The sequence below is a fragment of the Macrosteles quadrilineatus genome, unplaced genomic scaffold (assembly GCF_028750875.1).
Source record: "Macrosteles quadrilineatus isolate MER2022 unplaced genomic scaffold, UCM_ALF_1.0 Scaffold_1__1_contigs__length_201487025, whole genome shotgun sequence".
Taxonomy (NCBI): Eukaryota; Metazoa; Arthropoda; class Insecta; order Hemiptera; family Cicadellidae; genus Macrosteles; species Macrosteles quadrilineatus.
In genome coordinates, this window is record NW_026542594.1 from 199,355,648 (window position 1) to 199,370,083 (window position 14,436).

Here is a 14,436-nt window from a genome sequence, read left to right on the forward strand (position 1 = left end):
ATAAATAATAAAAATGTACTATGTGCTATGGGAACGTGTAAAGATAAAGATAAGTTTAAAGATTATATAAAAAAATGGAGTAAATATTAATTTAATTTTTACTAACAGAATTGTTTAAGGGGAAGCCAATAAATAAAATGGAAAAGAATTTTGTTGGTTGCAAGAGTTTGCAGAGGCCCTGTCCGTTCAGTGCTGTCAGACAGTGGCAGGTCTCCTGTTATCAGTAGTGATAAGAGCCTCGGCCTCTTCATCGCTGATATCCAATAACCATCTATTAACTCGATTTTTGAATACACCTAATGTAGGAGAATGAAATAACTGAGTTGCTTTATACATAGTGGAATAATTCCGGAACAAAATATGTGCTATGTAGAAACAATTTGTTTTTGAAAAGGATTTATGCTGCTGAATAGTAGAAATTCCAATTCTATTAGCATATCTTGTATTATGAGTGTGGGTTATGGAAGTAAAAATTGAATTGAAGTTTTTAAATATAAAAATTAGAAGATCTTTGATAAACAATTTTGAAATGGGGAATATTCCAGTTTCATGAAATAGTAAATCTGAGGGGTATCTTTTACACTTTTTGAAACCAGCTTTTAGGATAGACTTTTGAACCAGAATCAGACCTGTGAGATGTGAACTGTACGCCCCTCCCCAAGCTAATATTCCATAAGACAAAACCGACTGTACATATGCAAAATATGGTAGATGCAGCGAAGAAGGCCGCCAACATCGCATTTATTGAAAATGCCCCGAACCCTTGCAAAGCAGCCTGGAGTCTTGTCAACTCTCATAGGAAAACGGCAAGTGTGGAATGCTCAGCCAGCCCTGAACAGGTAAACTCTTTCTTTATTACTGCTGTTAAGGAGATTGTTGAAGGCATTCCAGAAAGTATAGCAGCCACTAGTGTCCAACCTCAACCTAATCTAGTTTTTGATAAATGGAGGTCTACTAACCAGCAGGAAATAACTAGAATTGTAAAGAACTTTCGGCACTCGCGAAGTGGTGATGCCTATGGAATGACTACAACAATATTAATTAAGATTATTGATACCATTGCATCTCCTCTTGCTACTGTAGTCAACTATTGCTTAGCCACAGGTATTTTTCCCGATGAACTCAAGATATCCCGGACAGTACCAATCTACAAAAAGGGTGACCCGCAACTTTTAAATAGCTATAGGCCTATATCCATCACTCCCATTCTGAGCAAAGTAGTCGAAACCGTAATCAAGATCCAACTAACAGACTTTTTTGAACAAAATTTTATCTTCTCAGACAAACAACATGGTTTCAGATCAGGAAGATCTACTTCAACAGCAGTTAAAGATGTGGTGAGCTGCGTCTATGAGGCTTTTGAAGGTGGTGAAGCGGTTGCACTCACCCTGTGCGACTTGAGTAAAGCATTTGACTGTGTTTCTCACAAAATCCTGCTAGATAAACTCCATCATTATGGCATAAGAGGCACAGTCTTTGCTACACTCAGGTCTTACCTTGAGAACAGGCAACAATTTGTCACAGTGAAGGGAGTTAGCTCTAGTAAAAAGCTAATTGAGCATGGTGTCCCACAGGGCTCAGTACTTGGCCCCCTGTTCTTTCTTGTCATGATAAATGACCTTGGAAATGATATTAACTGCCTTTTATTTGCTGATGACACAACAATAATTTCTCGCAACAATGACATTCAGATGCTGCTCCAGGGGGCTGAAATCGACCTCAGTAAAGCCAGTACATGGTTCGAGCGTAACAAACTAAGTCTAAACAAAGACAAGACTCAACAGCTCATCTGCTCCCTCGCGGGAGTTGAAGTAGAAAATCAGCCAGTGAAACTGCTTGGATTCTATCTAGACAGCAAGCTCTCTTGGAATGATCATGTCAGCGTTGTGTGCAAGAAACTGTCAAGAGTAATCTCCCTGATCAGAAAACTGAAAAATTTGGTAACTTTGCAGTATCTTGTCGTCATCTATCACTCCCTGTTCCATACACACATCTCCTATGGACTGCTGTTGTGGGGGCACTCTGCAGCATGTGAGAGAGTACTTCTGTACCAGAAGATGGTTTTGAGGATTATGACAGGAGCTGAGTATAGGCAACACTGCAAACCTTTATTTCAAGAGCTTGGCATCCTGACAGTCTATGGGAACTACGTGTTGAGCTCCCTTCTCTACGTAAAAGAAAATTTAGCTGATTTTCAAATGAGAGGGCAGCTTCACGGTCACAATCTGAGAAACAACGACCTGATCTCTATTCCCAGATGCCGCACTTCTAAAGTGAAGGACAGTTTCCCACTACTGGCTTGTAAGATGTTTAATAGACTGCCTGAGAACATTAAGAACCTGGAGCCGAAACTGTTCAAAAAGAAGTTAAAGTCGTGGTGTTGCCAACAGAGTTTTTATTCCTTGGAGGATTACTTCAAAGCCCAGTTAGTTTTTTAATATTTTTTATGCCGCCTGACACTCAAGTTAATTTATTTATTTATATGTTGAAGTATTTTTTATTTGTAAGTTTTATGATATTTGTATCATTACTGACGCGACCTATCCAGAAATGGTCATCGGTCAAGAGGATGGTAATTATGGTAATTATGTTGATTTAATTTCTTTAAAACTGAGAACATCACTTAACTGTCTAAATGCAAAAATAAGTTTTCTAGTTTTATTTTGCAAGAAATTAATATGCTCTATCCATTTCATATGTGAGTCAAAAATTATTCCTAAATATTTATATGAGTTAACTCTCTCTACGGTATCGCACGAACAACTGTTATTGAATTGGTTGAGACAACTGTGCAAGATCAAATTGGTTAGGTTATAGTCAGCTGTTGACGCGAGAGAAATAGGCATGAATTTTGTTTTGGAAACATTAAGAGATAGTACATTTTGGTCGAGCCATTTTTTTACTAATTTGAGATCTGATTGAGCTTTACTTTTCACACCTTCCCATGTCTTATCCTTAACATAAATCAATGTGTCATCTGCAAAAAGAAACATTTTTCCAAAAATTGGTAATTTAGAAATATTATTTATATATATTAGGAATAAAATAGGCCCAAGGGTACTCCCCTGAATCACCCCATAGTCAACAGGCACCTCATTGCTATTGACTCCATCAATGTATACGAATTGCCGCCTATCTCTGAGGTAGCTTTCGAACCATGAGAGAGCGTTCCCCCCTACACCTATAGCAGATAATTTTGAAATTAGGTGCTTCCTGTCTACACTATCAAAAGCTTTTTTGAGATCTAAAAAAATTAATACTGAGCGCAAGTTTTCAGATAGAGCATTAAAAATTTCTTTGTTGATATGAAAAAGAACATCTGTAACATTTTTATCTTTTCTGAACCCATATTGACAGTCTGCTAGGATCTGATTCTGGTTCAAGTAATCCACCATTTGTTCCTTAACTATTTTTTCAAGCACCTTAGAGAATGCACTCAATAAAGATATTGGTCTGAAATTATTTTTGTCTTTGTGGGAGTTTGATTTGTATAAAGGAAAAACTTTTGCCAATTTAAACTTGTCCGGAAATATTCCACTAGCCAAACTTAAGTTTATGATATGCAATAATGGTTTAGAGAGTGAATTTACATTTTCTTTGAGAACATCAGCCGAGACACCATCAAAACCGGGAGCAGACCCACCACGTAACGAGTAGACATGTCTGATAACGTCGAGTTCAGTCACTGTCTGGAGTGTAAGCACAGTGTCCTGCCTGTAATCTGCGTCGTTGATGATCGGCGGACCGCTGCTATTTATTGAACTGGCAAGGTTATATCCAACAGAAGCGAAAAACGTGTTAAAATCATCAGCTACAATCTTTCTTACATCAGGAGTGATGTTGGATACGCCTAGCTATATCTAAATGGCCTGAGGTTCGAATAACCAAAAGCGCACCATCCACAGCTACGACAATAGAATTTCTAAATGATATCTTCTCTACACATGGATATCCTGCTGTACTAGTTTCTGATAATGCCATCATTTTTACTAGCCAAGAATTTACAGACTTTTGCCGACAAAGAGGCATATTTCAAAAATTTATTGCCCCAGGACAACCAGCAACCAATGGGTTAGCGGAACGCTATGTGCAAACGTTAAAAACATCGTTGAAAAATTGTGCTGAAGATCCTCAAAAGAATATTAAATCACAAATTCAAGATATACTGTTTCGCTACCGAGCTGTACCTCTACAATGCAGACAATCACCGCCTGAACTGTATTTGAATCGAAAGATCAGAACAAAACTAGATGCTCTCAAACCACCTAAGAAAAACACATCATTACATCCAGGTTTTCAACAAGTCGCTCATTTAAAGTGGGGGAGAGAATATTAGTACGTCCCTTAGACGGCTGGAAGTTTGGAAAAGTTATTTTTCAACTTGGAGCTCTGCACTACAAAGTCAAACTGGACAACAGTGACATTGGCAAGAGACACATCGATCAGTTGAAGAGAACATCAGTGCCAGAAACAACAGAAGTGCCAGAAACAACGGACAATACACACTCTAGCTCATCTCCTAAAGAAAATACCAGTTGGCAACAACAGAACGTGACATTCAAGGACAATGATCTGGAAAATACAGAAATCAGGCTCCAACGCAGAGAAGATAATAATGATCAACTTAAAAATGCAGAAATCAGGCTTCAACCCAGTGAACATAATAATCCTCAAACAGATGACAATGCTTCAACAGATGTTCCTCGCAAATCAGCCAGAACAAGAAAGCAACGAAAAAGACTGGACTTATGAATCAAATTTAGTGGGGAAGAAACTGTTGAATCTCTATGTTTAAAATGCTATGCATTTAATAATTTAATCATCTGTTAGTTCAAAAATGTGATTCAATTTATGTAAATAAACTAGTGACAAAAAAGGCTCATTTTTCAACTTGCATTTATTTAACTACTAGCTGAGTACCCGTCCTTCGTACGGGGTTGGCATATAAGTGCAAAATGTTTATTGCAGTGTTATACTCTAACTTAGCTTTTGCAATGGGGTAGGACACATTTGAACAAAATTGTTTACTATAATAAAATTTACGCTATACTATAGTATTACACATCTACCATAGCCATTACTACCACTGCACCTAAACAATAGAGAAAAATAAATAATTAAAACTTTGCAAAACATCACAAATTATTCATGCAATTAAAAACATAAACATAACAGTAAACAATCCTACTTTGACAGTTCTCATTGCCAATCACTGTTTTTTGTTGCTACTTAGTTCAAATAAGCTGTTTTCATAAATGCAAAAAAATAATAGTGCTGCACCCTGTTGGTAAATCTCATAACTTTTTAATACTTTCCATATCATAGAACCAAATTTTTTAGTTGAAACAGCTGACTAAATTCTTTAATTCCCTTTAAATATGAATACTCATAAGGTTAACATGGGGAACTACAGAGCCACTGGGGCGGAGCCCGAAAGGGTTTTTGACATAAGAATATGCCTATATGTTAATCGGGAATATGAGGTATCATCATGCAAAATTTCAGCCCAATCCGTCCAGTAGTTAATGCGTGATTGAACTTCAAACAAACAAACACACAAACTTTCACATTTATAATATTAGTAAGATTTTATATATAAACTTACAATACATAACACTTATGGAATCTTACAACAAAATTCAGCTGACACCTAATTGCTGCTGGGATACTGTAGTTGGCAATTCCACTACACAAAATAAACCTTTTGAAAGTACAAAATTCCCCATTATTTCTTCTCCTAGGTTTGTTATGTTTGGAACCGCAAGCTAGTAGCGGGACTAGCACTTTCACTCATAAAAAATCTGTGCTTGTGTTTTCTCTATCGTTTCCCACAATTGATTACGGTATCTCAAAATTTTATTAAACAAATATGACCAGCAAGTGAAATAAAAACATATTTTCCTTAACACTGATATCCGTGCCACAGCAACACTAGCGTAATTCAACACCTAAGAAATTATGGGTGAGTTAAATAAGTCATTGTTGGTGACATATTTTTTCTCATAGAAACGTCAAGTGACACTTACCTCCGTCCCCACCGCCACCACCTGGCTTGTCAGTGTTGCAGCGGTTGCATTGTTGTCTCCATGCAAAGTTGGTATTGTTGCAGTCAGGGTTGGGGCACTTCCAGTCTCCCTCTCGACTCCCGAATCCTAGGAAAATACCATCTCATTACCTTCAGCCGAGAAGATGACTTCTGTAGTTTTTATTAGCAATGTATGTTACATTAACAAGTTTCACCACTCACAACGTAGATTGATATGTAGATTTTTAATATTTGGAAATCCGTATTTTAAAAATACTGAATATTCCTAGGTAGGCTAAAAAATATCATAACATGTAGGCAACCCATCATGCACAAACATCAAAACTGTTGATTTTAAAATAACAATTTGACTGTTAAATAAGAAATTTTCTAGAGGACAGTAATTTTAAAAAGAAAGAGCAGGATAACTTATAAGCCTTTTTTTACACTATACATAATTGTCCGGTATTTCACCTAACACAATCTTTTATTAAAAGTACAGTCAATGGTTTTTTTTAAAGCGACATAGCTGTTAGGTTTTACTTAGAGCCATGAATATTTGGAAAGGTAAATTTTTCGTCACTCTACTAACTTACCTCCACCACCTCCGCCGCCGCGTCCACCGCCATCTCTATCTCCTCCGTCTCTAAAGCCTCCGCCCCTGCCTCCACCTCGTCCTCCACCTCCCCGTCCAGGTGGTCCACCACCACCCATACTGCCACCTCCACCTCTACCACCGCCACGGCCAGCACTCCAATTGTCCCTTTTGGTAGCCATCTGTACCTTGATGGTGCTTCCATTGAATTCCTTACCTGGAACAATCCAACAAATCACTTCCTATACCAATTCTATAAAATCAAAGGTACCTGTAAAATTGTTCAACATCAGCGGACAGCTGCTGGGTTAATAATGCCTGAAATACTCTAGGTGTCCATTCAACCGTAAAGACCTGGAATTGTACTTAAATTTTGATTGTCATAAAAATGCAGTTTTTTCATCAAAACTACTTAGTTTTTAAGTTCTTTTAATATTGATTGATGGGGGAAACATTTAAATAAATTATATACAGTAATATTAAATGAATTCTTAGCGTGATAAAAATGAAGCGATAAATAATTTGGTCACATAATTTCATTTCGCTGACATAATACGCTTAAGATTGTACATGCTACTCTGTGTTATTTTGATTATGTTATCATATATTTTTAAACTTAATTTCTCTCACCATCAAACCAGCTGATGGCAGACTTAGCAGCGTTGGCGTCGTCGTACGTAACAGTGGCTTCTCCCTTAGGTCTTCCTGTAGCTTTGTCATTGTACATCCAGATTTTGGGCTTACCAGTCCTCTTGTCGGTCTGCAACAAACCAACAAAACAATTAGCAGATCTATAATATACACAACAAAACAGTTGAGGTCTGTGGGTTGGATTATTTTATTTTAGGTTATGTCAGTTAAAAGATTTTGAACTAGTGTCTCTAGGCAAATCATCCCAAGTGACGATGACGCCGGTGAGATGTTCACAATAGTTCCGCGAACGCAGGAGGCGAAGTCCATTTCGATGATCGTACCTCCAGTCATTTTGACATTCCCACCATGACCGCAAGGCATTTCAACCATTGCGCCGTTCTGTGTCAAAAGCCATACTCAGTACAACATAATTGAGGGGTGGGCATTCTCATAAAGTAACGTACACACAAATAATTACACAGGGTGTCTGGCCTGTTGATCAAGCAAACATTCAGTGACTTTTTTAGTGAGTTTAGTAGAGGACGATAAAACACACAATCTTTGGTACCAATAAGACTATAACTTAGGTATGTGAAGCTGGCAGCGCCCATATTTAAAATAAACTTCAAAATAACCTAAATCGTTTGTTTATCGTTTGTTTAGCTATTTTTGACGTTTGTTTGGCCTTAGTTGCTTTTAAAAACGAAAAATAAAGTGGGTTTTAAGTTTTAGTTTTTTAGTTTTAGTTTTTTCATTCGTCGTTTTAAGCTAAAAACAATTGAAATCGATTGTTTAGGTTTGTTTAGCTATTTTTGTCGTTTGTTTGGCCTTAGTTGCTTTAGAATTAGGAAAAAAGTGGTCGCTGCTAGTGTGAAGCTAACAGCGCCCATTCGTCGTTTTGAGCTAAAAACCATTGAAATTGATTGTTTATCGTTTGTCTAGCTATTTTCTTAGTTTGTTTGGCCTTAGTTGCTTTAGAATTAGGAAAAAAGTGGTCGCTGCTAGTGTGAAGCTAGCAGTGCCCATTCGTCGTTTTGAGCTAAAAACCATTGAAATCGATTGTTTATCGTTTGTTTAGGTTTGTTTAGCTATTTTCGTTGTTTGTTTGGCCTTATTTGGTTTAGAATTAGAAAAAAAGTGGGCACTGCTGGTGTGAAGGTAGCAGCGCCCATTGGTCATTTTAAGTTAAAAACCATTGAAATCGATAGTTTTTTGTTTGTTTAGGTTTGTTTAGCTATTTTCGTTGTTTGTTTGGCCTTAGTTTCTTTAGAATTAGAAAAAAAGTGGGCACTGCTGGTGTGAAGCTAGCAGCACCCATTGGTCATTTTAAGTTAAAAACCATTTAAATCGATAGTTTATTGTTTGTTTATGTTTGTTTAAAACTATCTTCGCCATCGTTTGTGAATATCGAGTAACTAGTGGTTTGGTAGGTGATTGCCCTGGGATTAGATGTTAAAAAGTCGATGCTAACACTTATCGTCTTCACCAAAGTGATCACTTTTTTATATTGCCATATTGTTTTTAATTATTAATTCATTTCATTTTTATTTTACAATATTATTTCAATTTTATATTTGACCAACTATTTTGTGTTACTTATCAGTACCTTCAGTTCCCTATGACTAGAACACTTTATGTCTGCTAATGCCCTTGTATTATGTGATTGTGATAGCAAACAAAATAGCATGAGATTGAAACCCACTTTTTTTATTTGTGTTAATTTATTTTTTAATCTGAGCACACACTGCAACTGATTAATCCATATTTTATTTCGATACTTAATCTTTTAATCTGTAACCAGCACTTTAGTGTTTATTTTTTCGTAAGTCAATAAAAAAATTCCCGCCTTATAACACATTGAGGTATACGTGTAATGTAAGAAATCTAGCTATATCTTATTATGTATTTAGTGTTTTGTTCTTTTTTTATTATGTTGATCGTTTTGGGTTTTCTTTAGCCTATCTCACCGATGTTAAATTTGTCATCTTTGGTAGAAATTCAGGTTTACATAGTTACAAATAAATGTAGGTTTACACTAGGGGTGTGCGAGTACTCGAACCTTCGAGCTTTTTGGTCGAGCTTTTCATTATTCGGCTCGGCTCGAGGCATTTTGAAAAAGCTCGAAGTTCGAGCCGAGCTTTTAATACTAAGTCAAAACTAAAAAAAAAACACTTAATTTGGGTCGTAATTGGAAACAATGTTATCACAATTCTACGTTGTTCAAGCATTCAAGGTTTGATAAGCACGAACCTCAGCTCAGTCAAGACGCAATGATTATCGATCGTAATTTTGAGGAGATAGTAAAGAGACAAACTACCACCTATCGCGATGTCTTTCTAACACAACTATTCGTATCGTAATATACAACGCAGTGCGAGTGCGTGATTGGCTAAGTCGCTATGACGACACACGGTTGCCGTGACAACCTACAGTGCGCACTGAGCACTGCGCCTTGAGTGGGAGGGGAGATTATACCAACAAACAATTTCAGGAATTCTATTTTGGGACGGATGAAAGATAAGGAAGAAACAAAAAGTGGTCACGTGTGCAAATGTAGTGGGCGACACAATAAGGCTGTAAACAAGTATCAATCGTCATGTCGTGTCGTTGTTCCTTGTTTGTTTACTTTTTCAGATTCCTTATCAAACGCCCCTATCTGCTATCTCTCTTTCTCTCTCTGCTCTCTCTAACAATGTACTGATTGAACAGTGACGACTTTTCTACTTATAAGTTTCCCTGCGGTTATTTTAGTTAAATCAATCCCATAACCTTTCCATGGTGTCTACTAAACCTGGTTTGAAAAATTCAAGGAGTTTTCCAGGAGAATTCAAGACAAATTCCTGAATTTTAAGGAGCTACTATCGGAACCCGTTTAACTAATCGCAACCAGCTAATAAATGAAAATGATTATTATTAGGCTATTATTATTATTAATAATGATTATTATTATTTGAAACAAAACATTTCCAAAGAATAATATTTTATACAACATAATAAAACAGTATAACTGGTAGGTAAGGCGACACCAGTTATCATCTCCCGCGATTGTGGGAATATCAGTGAGCATATCTTGCAGTATCTTCAACATCAGCGACAAAACGTCACACCGTCAACGATCACGGCAACACCCGTATTCATATTTTGCGGTTTGGGCGACACCGATAACCGTCTCTCGCGATCGCGGCAATTCCCGTGGGCATATCTTGCGGTTTCGGCAACACCGATAATCGCCTACCGCGATCGCGGCAATAGCCGTGAGGAAATCTCGCGGGTTCGGCGACACCGATAATCGTCTCCCGTGATCGCGGCAACACCCGTGGGCATATCTCGTGGTTTCGGCGACACCGATAATCGTCTCTCGCGATCGCGGCAATACCCGTGTTGAGCATATCTTGCGGTTTTAGCAACACCGATAATCGTTTCCCGCGATCGCGGCAACACCCGTAGGCATCTCACGCGTCTCTCGCGATTGCGGCAATACTCGTGAGCATATCTTGCGGTTTCGGCAACACCGATAATCGTCTCCCGCGATCGCGGCAATACCCGTGAGCATATCTTGCGGCTTTAGCAACACCGATAATCGTCTCCCGCGATCGCGGCAATACCCGTGCGCATATCTTGCGGTTTTAGCAACACCGATGATCGTTTCCCGCGATCGCGGCAACGCCCGTAGGCATCTCACGTGGTTTCGGCGACACCGATAATCGTCTCCCGCGATCGCGGCAATACCCGTGAGCATATCTTGCGGCTTTAGCAACACCGATAATCGTCTCCCGCGATCGCGGCAATACCTGTGCGCATATCGCGGCAACGCCCGTAGGCATCTCACGTGGTTTCGGCGACACCGATAATCGTCTCTCGCGATCGCGGCAACACCCGTAGGCATCTCACGTGGTTTCGGCGACACCGATAATCATCTCTCGCGATCGCGGCAATACCCGTGAGCATATCTTGCGGTTTCGGCAACACCGATAATCGTCTCCCGCGATCGCGGCAATACCCGTGAGCATATCTTGCGGTTTCGGCAACACCGATAATCGTCTCCCGCGATCGCGGCAATACCCGTGAGCATATCTTGCGGTTTCGGCAACACCGATAATCGTCTCCCGCGATCGCGGCAATACCCGTGAGCATATCTTGCGGTTTTAGCAACACCGATAATCGTTTCCCGCGTTCGCGGCAACACCCGTAGGCATCTCACGTGGTTTCGGCGACACCGATAATCGTCTCTCGCGATCGCGGCAATACCCGTGAGCATATCTTGCGGTTTCGGCAACACCGATAATCGTCCCCCGCGATCGCGGCAATACCCGTGAGCATATCTTGCGGCTTTAGCAACACCGATAATCGTCTCCCGCGATCGTGGCAATACCCGTGCGCATATCGCGGCAACGCCCGTAGGCATCTCACGTGGTTTCGGCGACACCGATAATCGTCTCCCGCGATCGCGGCAATACCCGTGAGCATATCTTGCGGTTTTAGCAACACCGATAATCGTTTCCCGCGTTCGCGGCAACACCCGTAGGCATCTCACGTGGTTTCGGCGACACCGATAATCGTCTCTCGCGATCGCGGCAATACCCGTGAGCATATCTTGCGGTTTCGGCAACACCGATAATCGTCTCCCGCGATCGCGGCAATACCCGTGAGCATATCTTGCGGCTTTAGCAACACCGATAATCGTCTCCCGCGATCGCGGCAATACCCGTGCGCATATCGCGGCAACGCCCGTAGGCATCTCACGTGGTTTCGGCGACACCGATAATCGTCTCCCGCGATCGCGGCAATACCCGTGAGCATATCTTGCGGTTTTAGCAACACCGATAATCGTTTCCCGCGATCGCAGCAACACCCGTAGGCATCTCACGTGGTTTCGGCGACACCGATAATCGTCTCCCGCGATCGCGGAAATACCCGTGAGCATATCATGCGGGTTTAGCAACACCGATAATCGTTTCCCGCGATCGCGGCAACACCCGTAGGCATCTCACGTGGTTTCGGCGACACCGATAATCGTCTCTCGCGATCGCGGCAATACCCGTAGGCATCTCACGTGGTTTCGGCGACACCGATAATCGTCTCTGGCGATCGCGGCAATACCCGTGAGCATATCTTGCGGTTTTAGCAACACCGATAATCGTTTCCCGCGATCGCGGCAACACCCGTAGGCATCTCACGTGGTTTCGGCGACACCGATAATCGTCTCCCGCAATCGCGGCAATACCCGTGAGCATATCTTGCGGTTTTAGCAACATCGACAATCGTGTTCCGCGATCGCGGCAACACCCGTAGGCATATCTCGTGGTTTCAGCGACACCGATAATCGTCACTCGCGATCGCGGCAATACCCGTGAGCATATCTTGCGGTTTCGGCAACACCGATAATCGTTTCCCGCGATCGTGGCAACAAAAGCGGTAGTGTTTCGGTTAGGCGACGATTCCGATGACTGGGCTCCGGATTCCCGGAGGTTTGGGTGGATTCCTGGAGTTTTCCAGGACATTTCAAGGTAAGATAAAATTCCCGGAGGTTTCCCGGTTTTCCCGAATTTCCCGGAGAGTAGACACCATGCTTTCTAATGTTTATCAAAATAATTAATTATCTGTTTTGTATTTTATTTCCTTTAAACCAACCCCTATTTACCATCTGTATTTTATAGAATAAAATGTTTGTTTATAAAGTTTGACTGGCCACACAATTTTGTATCTATTTTATTTTGTATAAAGTAACAGTTACTTTGATGATTATTTAAATATCAATAAGTGGTGCGTGCTGTAATGAATGCTTTTTATTATCAAAATAAGTAATGGATTATTAATTTTTGATAATACATGGGTCATTGAATACCATAATGTGATGTAGTTTCCTATTTGTAACTTGCAAATAATAATAATTGATAGTTAATCCTGGAAAATGAAAAATAGTGAATGCATTCATAACTCTGTTGTCAAAACAGCAACGCTGGTGTAAGGGTTTATTGTTTAAGAGGCTAGGGTGTTTCAAGGACAAAGTGCTGGGCCTCCCGGCTCAGGGGGGGAGGGGTGGTGGTGAGACTGAGAGAGAAATGGGGGAGGAAACTGGTTTTGGCTATTTATTGATTAGTTCACCGACCCTTCTAGATAACAGAATTTAGTGACAGTGTTAAATCATCGTGTTCATTATTTCATTTCTTGTTTACTTTGTGTGTTATTCTATTAATTTTAGTGTTTTGGTCTATTTCCTCTATATGTCAATTATATATTTTTTAATATATAATTTTACTTTTTACTTTGTCTCTTCACCTTTTTGGATCCAAACCAATCATGTTCTTTTTTGATTAATACGATTCATAAAACAAAAATATTTTGTGCATGGAAAACAACAAGAATAATCACGTGTTTTTATATTTATTTATTTCTGCAGTCTGCACTGCATATCTCGTCAGGCCTTCAATCATATCCTTTTATTTCTTGCATCTTAATTTAGTTCAGTTCAGTTCTTATCGTGATTATCTACTATTTGATGTCTTGACAATTCTCAATGTTTTTAGACTTATTAAGATAATATTGTGTTTATTTAAAAATTGACTGAACATTATTATTATTATGCACTTTTTGAAGAAAAATGTTTAATAATTTATTTTTTTGATAATGTTCAGAATTCAGAATTATGTTTGAAATTCCAGATAGGGTTAGTTGCAAAACATTTTTTGCTGAAAATAAAATCATGACACACTCTAATATTTTCATTTTTTACAATTTAGTTTCCGTTAAAGATAATCTGAATAAATTTGTTCCTTGCAACTCAATCCATGGTTATATCACCAGACAATCAAAAGATTTATATATTCCTCAAGCCAGGCTATCAAAATTTATCAAAAGTTATAAATATTTGCAAATAAAACTATTTAATAAACTTCCAATACATTTTAGAAATCAGGAAAGTATTAATTTGTATAGGTCAAAATTATCAGATTGGCTTACAAGTCGTGCTTTTTATTCAGTTGATGAGTTTTTGCAGAATGAATATTTTTTAACGCTTAAATGTGAGGCCAAGCAGTCTTGATGATTCTTTGTTCTTGTTATGGTCTTTTCCCTGTTAATTTTAAAGTTTTTATTATTACTGATGCTTTATCCTTTTAAGATTCTTTTAACTTTATTTTAACATTTTCTGTAGAATATTTAATATTTTATTTAACATATGTAA

At 39.1% G+C, this 14,436-nt stretch overlaps 1 protein-coding gene across 3 annotated transcripts in view; it reads right to left on the reverse strand.

The window, feature by feature from the left end:
• Positions 1-14,436, reverse strand: part of LOC128994101 (RNA-binding protein cabeza-like) — a 74,900-nt gene that overhangs the window by 27,178 nt on the left and 33,286 nt on the right. For all 3 annotated transcript variants that reach the window (XM_054418384.1, XM_054418374.1, XM_054418366.1), the window contains exons 7-9: positions 7,251-7,380; positions 6,622-6,837; positions 6,027-6,152 (exon numbers count right to left, since the gene is read on the reverse strand). In XM_054418384.1, the coding sequence (XP_054274359.1) occupies positions 6,027-6,152; positions 6,622-6,837; positions 7,251-7,380 (472 nt within the window). The remainder of the gene's footprint in view (positions 1-6,026; positions 6,153-6,621; positions 6,838-7,250; positions 7,381-14,436) is intronic.